The sequence below is a fragment of the Rana temporaria genome, chromosome 8 (genome assembly GCF_905171775.1).
Source record: "Rana temporaria chromosome 8, aRanTem1.1, whole genome shotgun sequence".
In the NCBI taxonomy this organism is placed as follows: domain Eukaryota; kingdom Metazoa; phylum Chordata; class Amphibia; order Anura; family Ranidae; genus Rana; species Rana temporaria.
In genome coordinates this window covers 28248780-28271996 of record NC_053496.1, presented here as the reverse complement: position 1 = coordinate 28271996, position 23217 = coordinate 28248780, and the positions used below count along the sequence as shown (strand labels likewise).

Below are 23217 nucleotides of genomic sequence, written 5' to 3'. Positions count from 1 at the left end.
AGCAAAATCCGATGTGGGCCATTGTGCAGCCATTTTGCTGCTGGGGAGCGAAAAATCCAGCCAGAGACACGTCCAGGCCTAAACTCAACTCTGCAGGTCTCATTTATCAACAAATGATAGGAAAAAACAGAGCTACTGGCAAGTTCCAGCTGTCACAAGAAGCAACTGGGTTGCCATCTTGTTTGAGAGCAACCAGAGCGTTGCCCAGGCTTGAATAAAATGGGCCCAATTTCCCCAAATCCAGGTGGATGAATAAGACGCCACACTAAAGCAACTAGAATCTGATTTTTTTTTTAATTTTTTTCCCCCCATCATAAGTATATAAGTCATTAGGTGCTGCGCCAATTTTATGAATGGCGATTAACCGATATATTTTACCTCCTCCCATGCTCTCCTTCAGGACATCCCCCAGAGCCTCTCCCATCCTCCGGAACTCTCTAACCCGTATGTCCGATCAGCCCCTACCCTGTTTACCTTTTAGGAGATCCCTGAAAACTCATTTATTCAGGGAAGCCTATCCCACACCCACCTAACAACTGTTGCCGAGTCACCCCCATCAAATCCCCCCCCCCCCCCCGCAGCTATTATCTATTGTACCACCACCCCTTCCCTTTTAGAATGTAAGCTCTATGAGCAGGGCCCTCCTGTACCTTTTGTACTGTAATTATGCTGTCCCCCTATACCTTGTAAATCACTTGATATAAACTGTTGGCGCTATATAAATTATTGTTTATTGCTTGTATAGCGTAGAATCACCCGAAGGTATCGAAACGCTTCCAGACCTTAACAATTGTGTATAATATCTTTTCAATATTTTGATGTTTAAAGGATAAGTTCACTTTTTAGAAAAAGAATAAATAAAAAATTGCAGATAAAAATGTGCATTTATTTTTTTGGGAGCCCCTGAAGCAATGCACCCGTGATTATCAGATCGCTTGTACCATGCAGGTCTCCTGCAGATCTGTCAGTGTATCTGTGTGCCCACAAATCCCCCATTTGGGCAAGCAGATACAATCTGAAAGGAAGAGAGAATGAATTACGCCGGCACTCCACAGCGCTGTGGTAGTTCATTGAGAACTACAAGCTGACAAGCCATTCGGATCACTTTAAGGGACCATTCCAGGTGCGTCTTGTGTGGAAATGCATGCATAGGTGTGAATTGACGACCTTCAATTATGGAAATACAATTTGTATGACTAAATCTGTTTCTCTTCCTTTTCTGACCCCTTCCAGTTGATTTTCCTACATTCAGGGATCTGTTTTCTATATCATTGTAAGCAAGTGAAAATTTACATTTTTTTTTTTTTTTTTTGTCTTTGCAGAAAGCAACCCTGAAATTCAACTATTCAGTACAGAAAGAGACGGACTCGCAGCTCGGAGGAAAGTGGTCCTTTGATGACGTTCCTATGAAGCCTCTCAGGACAGTCATGTTGGTCCCAGCTGACAGAATGAACTCCATCATTGAGAAGTTCAAAGAATATCTCTCCGTGTAAAGGGCTGAATTCCAGGATGAACCAGTGACTCTTTTTTTTTTTTACGCACTGCCATGTTCCAACCATTTATGGGCTTTCCTTCCCGCCGCTTCACAAGGGAACACGCTGCAGCAACAGTGCTATAAACAGGATTTTTATTTTTTATATCAAGACAAAATTCTGCAAGAAAAATATACAAAAGTCTATGAAATCCTGAATGTGTAACATCTGTCTGTTGTCAAGTTCACAGTTCATTAAAACTAGTTTGTGTTTGGAACACATATTGCACTTCTATTGCTTTTTTTTTTTGTACCAGGCGAGTTTATTGTATGAGACATCTCTGCTCCGATGCACTAGAGGTTTCTTCTTCTTCCGTGGCTTTTCCCTGATTTTCAGGCGGGCCTTCCAGTGTAGCAATATTAGTCCTACACACCAGAACCTTTTCCAGAATCTCTTTGCTTTCACTGGGGGGCAGATTGCTAAAGTAATATTGGGGCACCATCTGCATGAACCTGAAAAAGAGATGAAACAAGTTTAATGAATATCAGTCTGATTGCCTAAAGCCTCATACACACGATCGGATATTCCGACAACAATTATCCGATGGACGTGTATTGTCCGATAATCCGACTGTCTGTATGCTCCATTGGACAATTGTTGTTGGAATTTCCAACAACAAATGTTGGCTGTGCATGCTCTCAAATTGTCCGACAACAAATGTTGGATAGCCATGCTAACAAAATGTGTTCCATCGGATTATCGGATCGTGTGTGTACACAAATCTGTCGGACTAAAATCCAAAGTACAAACGTGCATTCTCCAAACCAATGCCAACTATCAGACAACATTAGCAGAAGTTGCCCAAAGGGTGGCGCTAAAGAGCTGAAAAACCACGTTGTTTCATGGTACCGTATTTTCCGGTGTATAAGACGACTTTTTGCATGTAAAATCATGCCCCAAAAGTCAGGGGTCGTCTTATACGCCGGGTACCTGTGTCAGACGTCGGCCATCCATTATTAAAAAGCGTGCCTCCTCCTCTGACTGTCCTGTGATAGGCGGAACACTAATTTTCCCAGCAGAGCCTCTGTTTAGTGTTCAGCCTATCACGGATGCCTTCTCGGCCTCGGACGAGAGGGCATCCGTGATAGGCGGAACACTGAACAGAGGGAAAATTACTGTTCCGCCTATCACGGAACAGCCTGAGGAGGAGGCGCGGCTTTTGAATAATGGATGGCCGCCGTCTGACATCTCTGCAAACAGGAGAAGGTAGGGAGATCGTAAAGGCATGTTACAGATGGCACAGCGAGGGGTCGTCTTATACAGTGAGTATATCCCAAAACCAACATTTTAGCTGGAAAATTAGGGGGTCGTCTTATACGCCGGCAAATAAGGTATGTTGACTGAAAAATTTCTGCCGTCTGTATGCAGAACAAGTTCACGGCCAACGCCCTTTGGACAAAAAAATCCTCGGATTTGTCCGATCGTGTGTACGAGGCTTTACATGCATTTAGGTCTGATTCGCACCTATGCATTTTCAGCGCTTTTTGCACTACAGTCCATTTAACATGGTTTCCTATGGAACAAGTTCCTGTAGTGCAATATATAGGTGTGAATCGGGCCTTGTACCTCAAGCATCTTCCTGGACCGTTGGTAAAAGTGGCCAGTGTGTCACAAAGAACTCACTAAGGCTATTTGGTGGTTGTAGACCAGCCAGTTCTCAACCACCAGGACACAAGTCTGCTTGTAGCTACATTTTATACCTGTTCACCGGGCACTGGAGCAGACATGGTCAAGTTGGCATTCAATTCTTCACTGTTACAGAAAGATGCCAAGGAGGAGGCTCAGAATGTGGAGTACAGATAATCCCTGAGAACAAGGGACGAGCAGATGGGGTACCTCCCTGCATGTTAGACATTAGTACACCCCAGTAGCCCATTATTACTCTGCAATCCCTCATTGGCAGCCCATAGGGGACTGGTAATGGTGATAGATAAGCTTGGTGAGATCAGTGCCGATTCAGAGGCCCCCCGATTAGTGGCTGTGTGATGTACAGCTCTCTTGTTGTAGCAATATGGGCTACATGCAAGGCACACAGCAGTTTATTTGTGGCGACTATATAAAACCCCCCGTGCAATTCCCTTCCATCATTATGGCTTTTTACTGAAACAATAACTGCAATGACAGACGTTCCTGCAGCTAGCTAGGGAAATAAAACAAATATTACGGCACAAAGATAGATTACAGTGGTCCTTTATTAGTACTAAAGCAATTTATTTATTTTATTACAGTGGTTGGGAAAAAAAGTCCATTGCTGCAAGCGTACTATGCAATCTGATTACACCACCTCCCATATCTATCAACAATTATGTAGTGCTGGGGCCTGTCTGATGGAAATACTAATTCATTGGATTGTTTACGTCTCTTCTCATTGCATAGTTTTTGGTAAATCCGATGGAGATTTTACAGTCAGTTTGAAAACCTGTATGGCTTTAAACACTGGGATGTGTTCAGTCTACCTTTTTTAAAGCAGGAGTTCACCCGAATTTTTTTTTTTTTTACCTTAGATTGATGCTCATTTTGTCAAGGGGAATCGGGTAGATTTTTTAAAATCGAAGCAGTACTTACCGTTTTAGAGCGATCTTCTCCGCCGCTTCCGGGTATGGGCTGCGGGACTGGGCGTTCCTATTTGATTGACAGTCTTCCGACGGTCGCATACATCGCGTCACGAGTAGCCGAAAGTCTGTGCGGCTCTATACGGCACCGACGTTCGGCTACTTTCGGAAAATCGTGACGCGTTGTATGCGACCGTCGGAAGCCTGTCTTAAACGGCTCTTAAACTGCTTAGATTTAAAAAAAAACTACCCGATTCCCCTTGACAAAATGAGCATTAATCTAAGGTTAAAAATTAACTTTTTGGGTGAACCTCCACTTTATGGTTCAGGAACACATTCCCTGTGAAGAACTAATACACAGACTGGTAGGTTTCCTTCAGATGGAGGCAAAGCCAATGCACAGCGGTGGCCTAAATCTACAATATCGATTTACATAAACCGCTCCCAGTCAGAAATTGAGCTCTGGCTAATTTGGTCATAGAATGGAAGGGAGTTATGGAGGATTTCTAGGTATGAAGTCTCTACATAGTTACATTAGAGAGGAAATTGCCCCAACGTGGACTTTATAGGCAAGTTAGGGGAGTGTGAAAGAGTATTACAAATGTATCAAAATATAACCGTTTATATTCACCACATTAATAAAAAAAAATCCCAAGAGGGACAGTAAAAACTAGGGCTGTGAAAATTAAAGATTAATTCCTCGGTACTAGTGGTGCAACGGATCGTAAATGATCCGAACGGTTTACCATATGCGGATCGGCACACCACGTGATCCGCGGAGCTCCACTGCTGCCTCAGCCATAGGAAAGACCACGGCTTCGGCCTAGCTCCCGGAGCGGCGGCCTAGGTGAGCCTAGATCGGCGCGTTGACGTCATCACCCGGCCTCAACTGCTCGTGTTCGGCCGGTTTCTCTGGCAAGACTAAGCAAGCGCTAATCTTTCTATACAGTAGGGGAGATGTGGACCATATTACAGTGGGGACTGTATATGGTGGTGATCCGAAAAATTTATGTACGTTTATAATTAATCAAAATTAATCGATTTAAAAAAAAAAACGATTAATCGAACACGAAAATTGTAATCCGTAACAGCCCTAATATAAATACATAGAACCATAGCATGATGATATAAATACAAAACAAGCATCCAATTTGTGAGGTAGGTTGTAGCACCGAGCCGGCCAACAGGCTTCAAGGTGTTCACAGCTGAAGGCCATTCTATGTTTTTTTTTTTTTTTTTTTTTCTGTCCCTCTTTTGGGAAATGTTTTTATTTTGTGACAAACTTTTGTTATATTTTATACATTTGTAATACTCTTTCACACTCCCCCAACCTGCCTATAAATCCCACGTTGGGGGCAATTTCCTTTCTAGTTGTATATTGGGATGTGTATTGGGGTTTTTCAGTGGTTCACTAGCTCCTCCCACCTCTACTACATGGTTACATTGGTCCAATGTAACTACGTATATATACCATACCCGACCGGTGACTATGGAAGCTCGAATTTCCTAAAGTAGACACCGCTACTTCAGTCGTCTGCACTTGCTACTGGGCCCCGAGCATTCTGAACTTTTATTTCAACTGCTATACTTTTTTAAATATTGAGTTTAGGCGCCATTCAGGGAATGCTTGGCACTCTGAATGAATGCAAAGCTTTCTCTGATTGGATGAGGCAGGGAGCATGACATCACCGTCCCACCTCGTTCAGTCAGAGGAACAATTTGTTTGTTTAATGTGAATGATTTTACGAGCAATTTGGACTCTTTCACCTTCCTCTAGGGCAGGGGTCTTCAAACTTTCTAAACAAAGGGCCGGTTTATTGTCCTTCAGACTCTAGGAGGGCCAGACTTTGACCAGTGGGATTAAACATTTTCTAGCATCAGTAGGAGTAAATATGACCACATTTGGTGTTGGGAGGAGGAATAGTGGCCCGTCGTGGTCATCATAGGGACCCACTACTGGTGTCAGTGGGAGAATTAGTGCCCCAGGGGCTGGATAAAAGCAAACAAAGGGCTGCATCCGGGCCACAGTTTGAAGACCACTGCTCTAGGGAATATGTGTCAAACATAAGGCCCACCAGGTAATTTAACCACTTGAGATCCGCGCTATGGTCAAAAGACGTCCACAGCGCGGCTCTCAAGTGCCGACTGGACGTCTTTAGACGTCCTGTTGTTGTTGTTCCCTGTGCCCGCCGCTGGGGGCGCGCAGCGGGGAAACAACGTGCCAGGCGCATCGCTCAGGAGCCGATGCGAGTGCCTGGCGGGCGCGATGTCCGCCAGACACCCGCGATCGTCGGTAACACAGCAGGACGTGGAGCTCTGTGTGTAAACACAGAGCTCCACGTGCTGTCAGGGAGAGAGGAGACCGGTCTGTGTCCCTTTACATAGGGACACAGCATCGGTCACCTCCCCCAGTCAGTCCCCTCCCCCCACACAGTAAGAACACAATGAGGGAATACATTTAACCCCTTCCTCACCCCCTAGTGTTAACCCCTTCACTGCCAGTCACATTTATACAGTAATTAGTGCATATTTATAGCACTGATCACTGTATAAATGTGAATGGTCCCAAAATTGTGTCGATTTTTTTTTTTTTTTACAAAAATACGTCAAAATACGTATCTCCTTAACTGAGAATTTTTTTTTTTTTTTTTAAATAAATTGGGATATTTATTATAGCAACAATTAAAAAAAATATATATTTTTTTAAATTGTCGCTCTTTTTTTGTTTATAGCGCAAAAAATAAAACCCGCAGAGGTGATCAAATACCACCAAAATAAAGCTCTATTTGTGGGGAAAAAAAGGACGTCAATTTTGTTTGGGAGCCACGTCGCACGACCGCGCAAATGTCAGTTAAAGCGAGGCAGTGCCGGAAGCTGAAATTTCGCCTGGGCACGAAGGGGGTTTATGTGCCCAGTAAGCAAGTGGTTAATGTGGCCCTCACACCTCCCCCTCCCCAGGCTCAGTCATTTGGCTGCATTATGGTCCGGGGCTTAAGTGCTTAATAATGGAGATACAGTAATACCTCGGTTTTTTACGAGTAGCGCAGTATACAAGTGTTTTTAAAGACGTGCAACATTTATTTTTATTTTGACTTGATATATGAGCAGTAAAATCTATTTAGTAAAGCCGCTGGTGTATGCAGTACTGTATGTGGCCGGGGGTGCTGGTGGCTCCCAGCGCCTCCTGGAGCACTCGGAGACACTCCCAGCTGGAAGGGGCGGGCATAATGTGCATCGGAGCACCTGAAAGTGGAAACGTTTCCAGAGCGTCAGTTCTCCAGGAAGCGCTGGGAGCCACCAGCGCCCCCGCACCTCTGGCCACATACAAAACTGCATACACCAGCGTCCCCGCACCTCTGGCTACATACAGTACTGCATGCACCTCTGGCCACATACAGGACTGCATACACCAGCGTCCCCGCACCTCTGGCCACATACAGTACTGCATACACCAGCGTCCCCGCACCTCTGGCCACATACAGTACTGCATACACCAGCGTCCCCGCACCTCTGGCTGCATACACCAGTGCCCCTGCACCTCTGGCCACATACAGGACTGCATACACCAGTGCCCCTGCACCTCTGGCCACATACAGTACTGCATAAACCAGCATTCCCGCACCTCTGGCCACATACAGTACTGCATACACCAGCACCCCTGCACCTCTGGCCACATACAGTACTGCATGTACAGCAGTGGTTGTGGAACGAATCATCTGAGTTTCCATTATTTCTTATGGGGAAACGTTGATATATGCAAGTGCTTTGGATTACAAGCATGCTTCTGGAATGAATTATACTCATAATCCAAGGTATTACTGTACAGTTATGGAATTTTGAAACCTGAATGAACTTTGGTAATATTACTTTTCCTAAATGCCATTTGTTGACATATGCAATAGAAATGAGTGCTGATCTTAGATGCAGAATGAAGGCCATTTATCAGGGAACCCCAAGGAAGGGGGGGGGGGGGTATTCATGGCAGAGCAGTTAATCCAGGCTCTCTTCCTATAACATAATAACAGGCTTCCGGTGATTATAATGGGATTTACAGGCAGAGGTACATGGGAAGGAAACGGTCTGCTTTTTGTGATTTTAATAAAACACAGATTATCCAGCCAGCCACTGCAGCAAGTGACATCTTCCTCCACAGTGGGGGCAGATGGGAACCTCGCCGCTTTTTCTTCTCTCTCGCCGCCCACACAATTTTTTTTTTCTTCTCTAATCACAGTTCTGCGTATGGAGGGAATCAGTAGAGCAGATTTTAACGGATGTAGAATGCAGCTCTGCTAATCCCAGGGGTAAATGATGCATGTTCATACACCCCAGCACTGGTTTCTGATTGGCTGGAAGAAAAATGATCATTGCTCCAGCAATACCGATATATCTTTAATTTACTGCAAGTTGAAGGAGAAAGCATGAGGGGCGATTTGAGGAATACAATAAACATCTTCAGATAAATGCACTTCTAATGAATACCAATGCCAACCTCTCATTCTGAAAATGCCAGCTGCCTGACATTTCTTAACCGGTTCCCGACTGGCACAGGACTATTTACTTAGACAGAATGGCACGTCGCCTTTAAGATGCGAGCCGTGTGGTCGCAAGCTGTGGGACCCGCGAGTCGCAGAGCTGAAGAACGGGGAGGTGTTAGTGTAAACACAACATCTCCCAGTTCTGCTTAGCTGACACTGTCACTGATCGTGTTCCTCGTCATCGGGAACAGCGATCAGTGACGCAACATGCCCTAGGTCACACTTAATCCCTTTAGCGTCCCCCACAGGTTAACTCCTTCACTGCCATTTTTACAGTAATCGTTGCATTTTTATAACACTGATCGCTGTAAAAAGTACAATGGTGTCAAAAGTGGATGTGTCCGCCATAATGTCGCTGTAGGTCTGATGTCATCGATTGTGTCTTCCCTATAAAGGGGATGACACGATCGATGCGCCGCCACAGTGAAGCACGGGGAAGCCGTGTTTACATACGGCTCTCCCCGTTCTTCAGCTCCGGGGAGCGATCGCGACGGAGCGGCTCTAAACCAATAGCCGCGCCGTCGTCCCGGATCGCTCCCCGAGGTAAGCCGCACGCAGCGGGGGGGGGCGGGGGGGGGGGGGGGGGAGGGGGGGTGCTGTCCCGATCGGACCCCCGACCCACGGAAAGGCAAGGACGTATATATACGCCCATCTGCCTGTTCGTGCCATTTTGCGGACGTAAATAGTCGTGCGGCGGGCGTTAAGTGGTTAAAAGACACCTCCACCAAAACCTAGAACTGGGTTTTGGATGGAGTAGGGAAGGGTTTGGAATTACTAGAATTTGGTGCTATCTGTGTGTCTAGTGGGGGGAGGGGGGGTTTCCCCTCACTTCCCATCAAGACAGTATTGCCGCGTTCACATGAACGGAAACTCCGACAAGAAAACCGTGAATTTTTTTTCAGATGGAATGTTGGCTCAAACTTGTGCTGCATACACACGGGCACACAACATTCCGACCGTCAAGAACGCGGTGACGTACAACACTACTACGAGCTGAGAAAAATGAAGTTCAATGATTCAGAACATGCATGTTTCTTTGCACGTCGGAATTTCTGACAAGAACTTTTCCCGTCGGAAAATTTGAGAACCAGCTCTCAAATTTTTGCTGTCTGAAATTCCGATAGAAAAAGTCAGATGGAGCCCACACACGGTCGGAATTTCCGACCAAAAGCTCACATCGAACTTTTGTCGGAAATTCTGACCGCGTGTACGAGATAAATATATTTGTAGAATGGAAAGGTTTCCCTTCACTTCCTGTCCCCAACAACACCAGAACAGGAAGTGAAGGGATGTCTCCTAAATAGACACACCGGCAACAACATCATGGTAGGGTTTAAGTTCTCCCCCACTGTATTCAAAGCTAAAAGAGTTTTGGCTGGAGTAGGGCTTGAAAAGCAGGTCTTGGAAAACATCAGATTGGGGTGTTTTCAATACTTACAGTTCTGGGGAAATTTCTGTGGCAATCCTGATACAGCTCCTATCTGCCACACTGAATTCATGGAAGAGGACCCATTCTGGGAAAATGTGATTGAGGCAATACCCCGAATTGGGATGTAGTTGGCCTACTTGTTTGTGTATCAGCATGATGTAATTCCCCAAACCATCAACATCCCTGGCGATCTGCAAGAAAAGTTTGCATTATACCAAGAATACACCTGACAGTTTGTGCAATATTAGAACATTTTACCAAAATCAAATGCATTGGATGGCAGTCAATTATGAAGATATGATTGGACTGTCAGCCTCTGCTCCCAATTTGACACCCAGTGTACATTAGCGGACGCGCACCCACATGGATGAATTGGTCTCCATGTTCGAATCTTACCCATCTCACCGCACGCACCTTCAGTGTCACTTACAATGCAACTTGTTCCTATCCAACACCTCTTACCGTTGGGGTCCCCCAAGGTTCTGTCCTTGGACCTCTACTATTCTCAATCTACACGTCCGCCCTAGATCAGCCGATAGCCTCCCGTGGCTTCTGCTACCATTTATATGCCAATGACACCCAAATCCATCACTCTGCCCTCAGCTCACCCCATCAATCTCCTCACACATCACTGATTTACTAACAGACACATCAGCCTGGATGTCACTTCCTCAAACTGAGTCCATCGAGCGCTTAATATTTACTCCCCCACGTGCCCCTTCCCCTGAATTCTCTGTCAAGATCAATAGCACATCTACCAATCCGTCCCCACATGCCAGGGTGCCAAGTGTAACCCTAGACTCTGAACTGTCCTTTCAGGTCATTTTTAACCAATGAAGCCAACAAGCTTCTAATTCACTCACTGGTCATCTCTCACCTCAACTACGGAAACTCCCTCCTCATTGGATTACCTTTACATAGACTATCCCCCATTCAGTCCATAACAAATGCCGCTGCAAGACTCATCCACCTTACCAACCATTCAGTGTCCTCCACCCCTCTCTGCCAATCCCTTCCCTGGATTCCACTCACCCAACAATTAAAATTCAAAGTACAATAATTTACAAAGGCATCCACAATTCTGCCCTCAGCGACATCACTAGCCTAGTCTCAAAATACTAACCAAACCCCTCTCTTCGATCCTCCCAAGACCTCCTGCTCTCTAGCTCCCTTGTCACCTCCTCCCATGCTCGCCTCCAGGATTTCTTTAGAGCGTCTCCCATCCCTTGGAATGCCCTACCCCAATCTGTCCGACTGTCCCCTAATCTATCCATCTTAAGCGATCCCTGAAAAACCTTCTCTTTAAAGAAGCCTATCTGCAGTGGTAGATCATGTAAGGCACTGTGATTAGTCTCATGAGATTTGTAGTGGAGATATCTCCACTGTGCTGATCACCGTTTTCCTTGCTGGAGTGGAAGCTGTACCTGAGGACTAGGGATGAGCTTCGTATTTGTGTCGAACGTATGTTCGATTGTTCGTCGAATTACGAACGTTTTGGGCCGTTCGCGCCAAATTCGAGTGGCGCGTCACAGCCCATAATTCACTGCGGCATTGCAGTGCATTGCTGGCTGATGATTGGCCAAGCATGCACTATGACCCGCATGCTTGGCCAATCACAGTGCGCAAAAAACGGAGAGCCATATTTGGCCAAAGCCTCAGGGGGTTTAGTACACGCCCCACACTATATAATGCGGCCTGTAAGTCGGCCTTGTGTAGTGTGTTGGTGGTTTACAGAGAGAGAGAGAGAGAGAGAATGTCATTTTTTGGAGTTAGATAGAGCAGGCAGGCAGGCTAGTCAGTTAGAGTTACAGTGTGTAGAGGGTATATATGCATCCCAGGTGTTGTATATATATTTATACACTGTATTGAGTTTAGCTAGATCCGCTCTTCCTAATTTTGATTGTGCCAACTGCAGGATTTTCACCTTGTGTACGGTCTGTGTCCTCTGTACAGTGTGCACCTAAAGCTACGTCAATAGATTTGCTGGTGTTTCTCATATTAATTCCTAAAGGCAGTAGAGAGCTGCACGATTCTGGGAAAAATGAGAATCACAATTCTTTTGCTTAGAATGAAGATTATGATTCTCCAAAAAATGCATGGTGCTTTTGTTAGCATGTATTTTTGTGATTTTTTATTTTATTTACACGCACAGAGTATGTGCCTTGCTGCAGAACAGCCTATTAATTTGAGAATGAACTGCCTGCCACTCCTCAATAGCACCAAAGTGCATGGGCCTTTTTTTTTATTTTATTTTTTAATGCCGCTGCATCAAAATGCATGGTGCTTTTGTTAGCATGCATTTTTATTTTTGTGATAAAAAGCACCATGCATTTTGATGCAGCGGCACAATCCTAAATCTTGGGGACAGCCTTCCCAGGAGAGTGCAGAGCATTGCATATGCAAGGGGTGGGTGGGGGACCCCAAATGAATGCCCCCCATTGTTGTAGAATAGGATTTCTATCAAGCTCTCATAGGTGTGTTGGTTCGATGTCCACAAACCATCGGCCATATATAGTGTATAATGGCTTGAAATGGTCCTTGTGGTATCACTAACTGACCCCAGGGGCTTCTTACCTGCATAAAATATCCAGAGAGAAGAGATTTTTTTATGTTCAAGATATTCTCATCCGTGCCGACAGCCGGTTCTGAAACTGGTAGTTCCAATCTCTTCATTATGTCCAACAGTTCCTCTCGTATGACACATGCCATCTCTAGTGCAGAATAGTTCAACAGGTGATCCTGACACCACCTCTCAATGATGCCTGTAATAGAGAAAGGCTGTGTCATAAAGCTGCCATGTTTATAACATTTTTTTTTTTAAATGGGGTAAATATGAAATATTGCACATAAATAGGTCATATTTATCACTTACAGCCAGCAGATGGCAGCAAGTACTAAGCAAGAGCACCTGTATTACAGAGGATCAGATTGTGCAACAAACCTGAATAGCTGGAAGGTCAGATTACAAACACTGCAGAGTGATTCAGAGGAGGACAATTCCCCCACTTCTCCTTGTCTAAGGCTATTTATCTTGATAATTGTATGCCCTGCGCCTTCGATGTTCACGATAAACCTTTGGTCCAGCAGAGGATTATGTGAACATGTTTAGTATGTACCCAGGCAGGGGCAAGGCTGGCGATTCTGCTGTGGTGGAAGTAATGCTGGCCATACACATATACTGAAGACCCTAGTTGTACGTCGGTTCGCCTTTTGACCACTAAGGAGCACGGACGCGTGCGCCCGTGCCCGGCAATTGCGCTACACAGAGACAGAGCGGAGGTCTGTTAATGTAAAAAACAGATGTCCGTGCTGTCAGTATGAACAACAGTACAAAACAGATTATAGCGCACACATGCAAAAATGACATTTATCCTGCAAGGCTAGTTAAAAACACCTGAACATATTCAAAAATACGGGGGTTTGGTCACACTATATAGTCATATAGTGCTAAGCCCACTTACTGCGACAAAGTACCCCGAATTAGTGGGTCCTACCCTAGTAATAGAATGAAAGAACCTGGGTCTCAACCATGGGAGATAAACTCCTCTATGTGGGAGAACTGAAGGGATTCTTCCTATACACTGGTGGCCACTAATGTGAGGTAATGAAGAGGGGGAGGGGTGCTCCACATTAGTGGCCACCAGTGTATAGGAAGAATCCCTTCAGTTCTCCCACATAGAGGAGTTTATCTCCCATGGTTGAGACCCAGGTTCTTTCATTCTATTACTAGGGTAGGACCCACTAATTCGGGGTACTTTGTCGCAGTAAGTGGGCTTAGCACTATATGACTATAAAGAAAGCTCTATTTGTGGGGGAAAAAAAGGACGTAAATTTTGTTTGGGTACAACGTCGCCACGCAATTGTCAGGTAAAGGGACGCAGTGCCGTATTGCAAAAAATGACCTGGTCATTAAGCAGTCAAATCTTCCGGGGCTGAAGCGGTTAAAGTGTAACTAAACCCAGGACCCTGCATTCACTATACCTGGTCTCCCATAGTACACAGAGCCCAGACGCTAATTGACAAAGATTTTTCCAACATTCCTATTTGACAAACGTTGATCTAATGGTTTGCTTTTGTAAAAAACGGATGCCCCCTACATGGATGAAAAGTCATCCAGTTCCAGCTGAACCAACCAGATTTTTCAATCCATCTAGGGGCCAGCTTAACAGTGTATGGCCAGTATAAAAGTGTTACTCAACCCAGGAGCCTGCATTCACTATATCTGGTCTCCCACAGTACACAGAAAAGGAAAATATAAACTGCTAAATACCTTTTCTCATCAGTAATATATAGCAGTCTTGTGACTTGTAACAGTGTCTGGTTAAAGCTTGTGGGATGAGTTTTCACTCTCCTCTGACTGTCCTTTGAGGCTGCATGACACCTGACCCTCTGTCTAGAGTAGACAGTGCCGATCACATGCACCCTCCCAAAAATCAACATTCTCTAGCAATTCACACCAAACCGAGCATGTGCAGAGTGACTCCATGACCATCAGGAGATGGTTTGGGGACTCTGGAAGAAGGGGAGGATCAGAGAAAACAGGATCAAACAGCCTTTTTACACAATGCACAGGATTAACCCCTTCCACAGTGAGTACAACAAGCATGCTATGCTGCATATAAAGAGTGATTTTACCGTTGTGGGTGTAGTAACACTTTAAGTGATCTCCAGCATACATATGAGGTGTCAGTATTCAGCACCAGGAACACAGTACCAATGAATATTTCTGCCACTTACATGGTCTGAAATTGCTCCTCCTCATCTGGTTATATTCTCTGTGGATGTTGATCAGAGTGAAGTGATCCCCAGCAGGGTGTAGGAATTTCATTCTACTGCTTAGCTTGGCTGCATCATCATTGATGGGTGAATCCAGGAAACAGCTGGGTGCTGTCAATGTAAAGAACACAGACCACAATTACTAATCATTTACAGTAGCTTGAAAATTCAGAATCGTAGAAAGGCATGCTGGGAAATTTCATTGGAAAACCAACTTTCGGGCCACCTTATAGTTTATAGCTCAGGTTACATGTGGACTCTTTGGAGTGTAGTTGTGGTGAAGGCCTACAGAGCTACCATGATGGTCAATGGCAGACACCTGCTTACGATTTATTCCGCAATGACCACGCACGTTGTACACATGTCTACCGTTTTTATTTTGTAAAAATAGCAGAATCTCTGACCTCTTCCAGTCTAATGGGAACCTTCAAGGCCAAAGATAGCCGACATCCTTCAATTTGTGGTGGGTTGTGAGGCATAGTGGGTGCAAGTCATTGGGTGTCAGACACTTCTTGGATATAAAAGAGGTTTTATTTCTTTGACAGTCCTTTTTATATTTTGTAGAGGAAAGAGGGTTAGGGCCAGGACACCCTCAAGTAGTTGCAATTCTAAATGGAAGACTCAGAGACGTCAATAGGAGGACAGCTGTACAGGGGAAGGCCCCAGCAAGGCGCCACTTCTGCACGTGCAGGATTGCCGTCTCCTATGGTAACAGTACTTAAACAGTTCCTAGCTCAAAGTAACAGTTCTTTCAGCTGTACTACAACTTCTCCTTGTAGTGCTTCAGCCCCTTGAGCTCCTTGTCTCTCATTGGACCCGCTGATTCACTACTCTGAAACCCGTGAGCTCCTCAAGGCTTTTGCAGTGGTATCTCCTTCAAGCATCACCCACGCTTCCCTGCTGGGTCCCTAGCTTGGCACTTTGGATACCTTCAAGCTGCACCCCTGCTGACCGGCTTGGTCCCTAGCTCGACACACAAGGCTGCTCTGCAAGTGTCACTTCCGCTGGTTGGGTCCCCGACTTGATCACCACCTGAAGATTCCCGATTCTCCACCGTGCCCATTCGGTGAGTATACTACTCAAGTTACTCACTGTGGGCCCTGGTAAAGGTGATTGGTCCCTTTGTGGCGACAGCTTCCCTTCTACCTCCGACCACAGAACCGTCACTTTTGGTTGGACTGCAAACCGCAGTCCCAACCCCGAGCTCCCCTCTTACTTCTAGATAGGCCCTCACACAGCAAGGCAGCCTGATGCCCTCTGGATAAGCCCAATCTCTGGCCTAGCAACCCGGGGAAGGCGACACATGTCTGGGTGGCACACAAGAATCTGTATCACCCAACCTCACCCGAATATATAGGCTCTCCCAACAAAATGTCTATTGGCTGAGATACCCCATATTCCCATAACCTGACCTTGAGTTGTCCTTCTCAATCCAATACCTCCAATAGGGATGAGCCAAACACCACCCCCCCCCCCCCCCAGAACATGCAAACAGGCAAAACCTTTTTTTTAACACGCGAACACCATTAAAGTCTATGGGACACGAACATGAAAAATCAAAAGTGCTAATTTTAAAGGTTAATAAAAAACTAAAGTAATTTAAAACTACTCGCGGCTATAATGAATTGTTGGGTCCCGGCAATAACAGATCAAAATTCATTGAAAAAACAGCAGGGGTTCCCCCCCAGTCCATGATCAGGCCCTTTGGGTCTGGTATGAATATTAAGGGCAACCCCGAACCAAAAAAAAAAAAAGTGTGGGGGTTCCCCTTAAATTGCATATCAGGCCCTTCAGGTCTGGTATGGATTTTAAGGGGAACCCCGCACAAAAAAAATTGCGTGGGTTTCCCCCCAAAAATCCATACCAGACCCTTATCCGAGCACACAACCTGGCAGGCCGCAGGAAAAGAGGGGGGATGAGAGAGCGCCCCCCCTCATGAACCGTACCAGGCCACATGCCCTCAACATGGGGAGGATGGGGACAAGGGCCTCATCCCCCACAACCCTTGCCCGGTGGTTGTGGGGGTCTGCGGGTGGGGGGCTTATTGGAATCTGGAAGCCCCCTTTAAAGAGGACCCCAGATGCCACCCCCTATCTGAATTGGTAAGTGGTACATTGTACCCCTACCATTTCACAAAGAAAAAGTGTGAAAATGTTAAAAATGACAGAAGACGGTTTGGAACAAGTCCTTTATTAAAAAAAGAAAAAAAATCCAGCGATGAAATCCCGTCTCTCCATGTCCAGCGATTATACATTTCTCCAGCGATGCTCCAGTCTTCATTCATTCTCCAGCGAGGATGAAACCCCTGTGATGCGTAAGAAGGGGCGGGGTCACCCATCCACGCAAGGAGAAAACCGGGGGGCACCCTTTCACGTCATTGAGAAAGCGGGGGGTTACCCAATGACGTGGATGGGTGACCCCGCCCCCTCTTACGCGCCACAGGGGTTTTCGTTCCTCGCTGAAGACTAAATGGAGTCAGGAGCATCGCTGGAGAATGGATCATCGCTGGACATGGAGGGCCTGGTAATGGACTGGGGACCTATGCCGGTTTTTTGAGCGACTTTGATCTGTGTTGCCGGGACCTGACAATTCATTATAGCCGCGAGTAGTTTTAAATTACTTTTTTTCCTTTAGAAATTACATTTTCTGCAGGGACAGTTCTAAGCACGGGAAACATGCGCTACTTTACAGGCATACTATACACACTCCCCAGGTACGAAATTTAAAAGGAAAATTTCACTTTTATTGTTTCACTTTAAGCATTATTAAAATCACTGCTTGCATTGGCAGGACCCGGGTCCCCAAACACTTTTTATGAAATAACTTGCCTATTAACCTTTAAAATTAGCACTTTTGATTTCTTCCATAGACTTTTAACCACTTAAGACCCGGAACATTATGCAGGTTAAGGACCTTGCCCCTTTTTGCGATTCGGCACTGTGTCGCTTTAACTGACAATTGCGCGGTCGTGCGACGTGGCTCCCAAACAAAATTGGCTTCTTTTTTTCCCACAAATAGAGCTTTCTTTTGGTGGTATTTGATCACCTTTGCGTTTTTATTTTTTGCGCTATAAACAAAAATAGAGCGACAATTTTGAAAAAAATTCAATATTTTTTACTTTTTGTAATAATAAATATCCCCAAAAAAGATAATTTTTTTTTTCCCTCAGTTTAGGCCGATACGTATTCTTCTACCTGTTTTTGGTAAAAAAAAAAAAAACAACTGCAGCAATAAGCGTTTATCGGTTGGTTTGCGCAAAATTTACAGCGTTTACAAAAATAGGGGATAGTTTTACGGCATTTATTAATAATTTTTTTTTACTAGTAATGGCGGCGATCATCGTTTTTCTTTTCGTGACTGTGACATTATGGCGAACACATCGGACACTTTTGACACATTTCTGGGACCATTGTCATTTTCACAGCGAAAAGTGCTATAAAAATGGTCGCGAGAGTGCCGCCGTGCCCTTCGGCTGACGTATATCGGCGTGCAGGGGTCCTTAAGTGGTTAAAGGGTGTTCCATGGCTTTTCGAATTTGCCGTGAACACACCTCCAGCTGTTCGAACAGGCGAACAGCCAATGTCCGACTCGAACATAAAGCTCATCCCTAATTATAACCCTCTCCAAAATGAAAATAAAAAAAGTTTTGCCTGTAGTTCTATATTAACCCTTTGTTTTCTTTATAAACTAGAACTACTGGGCTCTCCTTGTTGGGTGTCAGAGCCGGGTACTGTTGAATTTTGCTTCTGCTTTATTGGGACTGCAATTAAAATCAATGGACTTGCATTGTCGGAGTTGGACCAAGCGGGCGACGATCAAAGAGTACGCTTCGCTCACATGCAGCTTCAATGCCATACTGCTTTTTGCCCCAAGGTTTGGGGGGATGGGAGGAGGGGGGGGGGGGGCTTGGCAGGTCCCGGGACACATGCTGAGCACATCCTTTTAATCTCTATGTGAAGAAGGCTGTCCTCATTCCCAGTTATGAACCCAGCGGCGCTTATTGCGCTTCTTTTTGCCACATTCTGCTGCTGTAATCCTTCATCAAGTCATGGCATCGGCTTTGTTCATTTTTTTCCCCATACTCTGCAATATTTACAGCTCCAGATAGCAGCAGGACAAAGCAATCTCACCGACGCGATCTGCGCTGCCACATTTCCCCCACAAAGTGTTTCTTATTTTACGGCGTGCTAAAATTGCTATATTGGTGTCATCTGTTCTATGGAAACCGCAATTGTCTTGCCGTACCTTTTAATTTTCATACAAATATGCTTTTGGAGGCCGTGTTTTGCGCGGTCCCATTCTGGAGGCAGACGCTGGCCTGGGGATCGGTGGGCTCCCCCCGGCTCTCCCCCACGCTCGGGGCAGAAAAGTCCGCTGTTTAGCATGCACAGTAAGAGTCCCTATTGTTTTTCTTGTACAATACCTGTAACCATGGCAGCCAGCGTGAGCATTTCATCCACGCAGTCAAACTCGCAGGCTGCTAAAATAGATTTTGACAGCTGTGGATCCAGTGGAAATTCAGACATAATTATTCCAAATTCAGAGAGATTTCCATCATTGTCGAGGGCTGCCAGGTAATCCAGATCTTCCAATGCCTGCATTAAACTTTCAGGGTCTAGGGGAGAGAAGAATGTACAAGTATTGTTAGCTTGTTATTTACTGCAATTGTAGACTGCTTCTATTAGATATTATTACTATTATTATTATTTTAGAAGTTGTTTGTATGCAACCCGCCCAATTTTCCTGCCGGTCATTCCTAGAACGGTCTGATCTCCTCTCATTAGTTCCATTCATGTGTGATAATTATACTCCAATCTATAGGAGGTGCAGCTCACGTGGGATTCCTGGGAGATTCAGCATCACTTAGTAACAAGAGTTCAACTCCTAGTTTATAATCGCACAGGCTGTTTTATATCTCCACTGGGGCCAAGACCAGGTACAACATTAACCTCTTCAGCCCTGGAAGATTTACCCCCCCCCCCCCCCTCATGACCAGGTCATTTTTTGCAATACGTTAATTTAACTGACAAATAGAGCTTTCTTTTGGTGGTATTTGATCACCTCTGCATTTTTTTTGCGCTAAAAAATAAAAAAAGAACTACAATTTATAAAACATACCAAAAAAAATAAATAGATCAAATTTATTCATCAATGTAGACCAATATGTATTCTGCTACATATTTACGGTGGGCCAGATTCTTAAAAGGCTTACGACGGCGCAACGCCATTTGCGCCGTCGTAAGTCCTAATCTGGCCTGGCGTATCTATGCGACTGATTCTTAGAATCAGTTACGCATAGATATCCCTTAGATCTGACAGGCATAAGGCTCTTACGCTGTCAGATCTTAAATGCTATTTTTTTTCCCGCCGCTAGGTGTCGCCTCGTCGTTTTCCCCGTCGTCTATGCAAATTAGCTATTTACGCCGATTCCCGAACGTACGCGCGGACGACGCAGTGATTTTACGATGTTTCCGTAAGCGTAAACTTGCCCCTGCTATATGAGGGGCAAGTTTACGAAGGTCCGTTGTATGCCATGTTAAGTATGGCGTCGGGTCAGCGTCGTCTTTTTCCGTCGTTTACGTTGTTTTCCTAAATCGTTCGCGAATACGACTTTACGTCAATGACGCTCACGTCGGCGTCATTGACGTTTTCCGTCGTGAGCTGGAGCATGCGCACTGGGCTATTTTTATGCCAGGCGCATGCGCAGTTCGATCGTCGCTGGGGGCGCGCTTAATTTAAATACAAGCCGCCCCCTTTGAATTACGCGGCCTTACGCCGGGCCATTTACACTACGCCGCCGCAAATTACGGAGCAAGTGCTTGGAGAATACGGCACTTGCTCCAGTAATTTGCGGCGGCGTAGTGTAAATGGCTTACGCTACGCCGCCGCGGATTCTACCAGAATCTGGCCCAAAAAGCGTATATTGATTGGTTTGCGCAAAGGTTATAGCATCTACAAACTATGGGAAATTTTTATGAAATTTTTACTAGAAGGCGGCGATCAACGATTGTTAGCAGGACTGCAAAACTGCGGTGGACCAATCTTACACCTGACACTTTTTTGGGGATCAGTGACACCAATACAGTGAGCAGTGGCAAAGAAGGGGTTAACATCAGGGGGTGATTAAAGGGTTAAATTTGCTCATAGGGAGTGCTTTCTTACTTTGTGTGTGTGTGTGGGGGGGGGGGGGATGCTTTAACTAGGGGAAGACAGAGATCCATGTTCCTGCTTAGCAGAAACACAAGATCTTCATCATCCCCTATTTTTTACTTTACGCTATAGAACATCTCATTGATAAAAAATGATCTCTTTCTATATTTTCACCAAATTGTATTCTGTTACATGTCTTTGGAAAAAAAAATCCCAATAAGTGCACATTGATTGATTTGTGTGAAAGTTATAGCGTTTACAAACTATGGGATATATACTGGAATATTTGTTTAGTCTTTTTTTTATACTAGTAATGGCGGTGACTTATAGCAGGACAGCAAGCAATCTGACACTAACTGACACTTTGTGGGAGCCAACTGCTACAGACATCACCAGTGACATTATTTCAGTGCTAAGAATATGCGCGGTCACTGTACTAATGACACTGGGCAGCAAGGAGTTAATGTCTACGGGGATCAAGGGGTTAAATATGTGCCTAACAAGTGTTTGTGTGTACTGTGTGCTGCTTTTACTGGGGATCTAGTTGCTTAGCAAAGAATGAAAAAACATCTAGATCCCTGGTCATTGAATACAGCTCTGTGCTGCTTACACTCACAGAACTCACAGAGCTGTGTTTTGTCAGACTCGGAGCCAATCGCAGGTGGTCAACCACTGGCCAGGACCCAGTGATCGACATGTGCTGTGACAAAGCACAGCACAGTCGGGCAGGTGCACGCCAACTACACGGAAATGCAGAATCATGTATATGCGCTGTCGCCAGTGGTGGCCGGTCCACAAGGGGTGCCGCCCCCCCCAGCCTGTGGCAGCACCCCCCAGCTTGTACCATCTGTGTGGCCGTGTACTGTGCGGGGAACCGGACCAATGGGTTTTTTACCAGGTCCATCACCCCCTCACAGGCATGTGACCACATCCCAAGGCCCCAATTGGCCGGTTTTATATTGTCTTCGGGGCGCCACCTGAGCCCTCCCACTCTGCGATGCCAGCGAATTGGCATTGGCTCGCAGCCATTCAGAATCCAGAAAGAAGACCGGGTGAAGACAGAAGCTGTGGCGTCGGACAGTCCAGGGGAGCTCTGCCGTATGGTGAAATCCTCCAGCACCAGCCGCCACTGGATGTCGCAGTATATTTACAGTGCAGGCCAGCAAATGGCTAGAATTTCCAAACTCATTACTACAAGTAAAAATCTTATAAAAATCCATTTAAAACCCAACAGAAGTGGTAAATCTTTCTCACCCTATCCAAAACCAAAAAATAAATAAAAAAAATCTTTGGCTAGAGTTGTGATAGAAGACTTAGGCCCCATACACACGAGAGGATTTATCCGCGGATACGGTCCAGCGGACCGTATCCGCAGATAAATCCTCTCGAGGATTTGCGCGGATTTCCATGCGATGGAGTGTACTCACCATCGAATCGAAATCCGCGCCGAAATCCTCTGGCGATGACGTGTCGCGCCGTCGCCGCGATTATGACGCGGCGACGTGCGCGACGCTGTCATATAAGGAATTCCACGCATGCGTCGAATCATTACGACGCATGCGGGGGATCCCTTCGGACGGATGGATCCGGTGAGTCTGTACAGACCAGCGGATCCATCCGTTGGGATGGATTCCAGCGGATAGATTTGATAGCATGTCATCAAATATTTATCCGCTGGAAATCCATCCCAGGGGAGAAATATCCGCAGAAACAGATCCGCTGGATTGTACACACCATAGGATCTATCCGCTGAAACCCATTCGCTGGGATTTTTCAGCGGATGGATTCTATCGTGTGTATGGGGCCTTAGAGTCGGTTCACACTAGGGCGACACGACTTCCAGCGCGACTTTCAGAGGCGACTCCGACACGACTTGAGCATGAACCAGAGGGCGATCAGGGCCGATTTCCAACACGACTTGAAGTCGTCTCCAGGACAGGAGACTTTCCAGTGGCCAATCAAACAACAATCAGCTCTAGGGGAGGGAGAGGTTTGCCTGAGAAATGTATGTTATCTTCCTGGAAAGTCGCTTCAGTTAAGACAGTGATCAGACTTGGATCAGACTTGGAGGCGACTTCTATTGAAATCAATGGGTACAAATCGCCTACAAGTCGGATTGAAGTAGTACAGGAACTTCTTTTGAAGTCGGAGCGACTCGAGTCGTGTGTATTAACACCGCTCCCATTCACTTGCATTGTTTTTCTCGACAGCGCGACTTGGGACAACTTGAGGCGACTTCAGGT

At 45.6% G+C, this 23217-nt stretch overlaps 2 protein-coding genes across 4 annotated transcripts in view; one reads left to right on the top strand and one right to left on the bottom strand.

The window, feature by feature from the left end:
* The window catches only part of LOC120946756 (BRCA2 and CDKN1A interacting protein), a 31414-nt gene extending 29661 nt beyond the window's left edge, over window positions 1–1753 (top strand). Inside the window, exon 7 of the mRNA XM_040361436.1 lies at window positions 1323–1753. Coding sequence (XP_040217370.1) covers window positions 1323–1493 — 171 coding nt within the window. The 3' untranslated portion in view covers window positions 1494–1753. The remainder of the gene's footprint in view (window positions 1–1322) is intronic.
* The window catches only part of DHX32 (DEAH-box helicase 32 (putative)), a 139202-nt gene continuing 117595 nt past the window's right edge, over window positions 1611–23217 (bottom strand). For all 3 annotated transcript variants that reach the window (XM_040361430.1, XM_040361429.1, XM_040361431.1), the window contains 5 exons: window positions 19248–19439; window positions 14786–14935; window positions 12623–12810; window positions 10058–10239; window positions 1611–1984 (listed from right to left, as the gene is read on the bottom strand). In XM_040361430.1, the coding sequence (XP_040217364.1) occupies window positions 1795–1984; window positions 10058–10239; window positions 12623–12810; window positions 14786–14935; window positions 19248–19439 (902 nt within the window). In that variant the 3' untranslated portion in view covers window positions 1611–1794. The remainder of the gene's footprint in view (window positions 1985–10057; window positions 10240–12622; window positions 12811–14785; window positions 14936–19247; window positions 19440–23217) is intronic.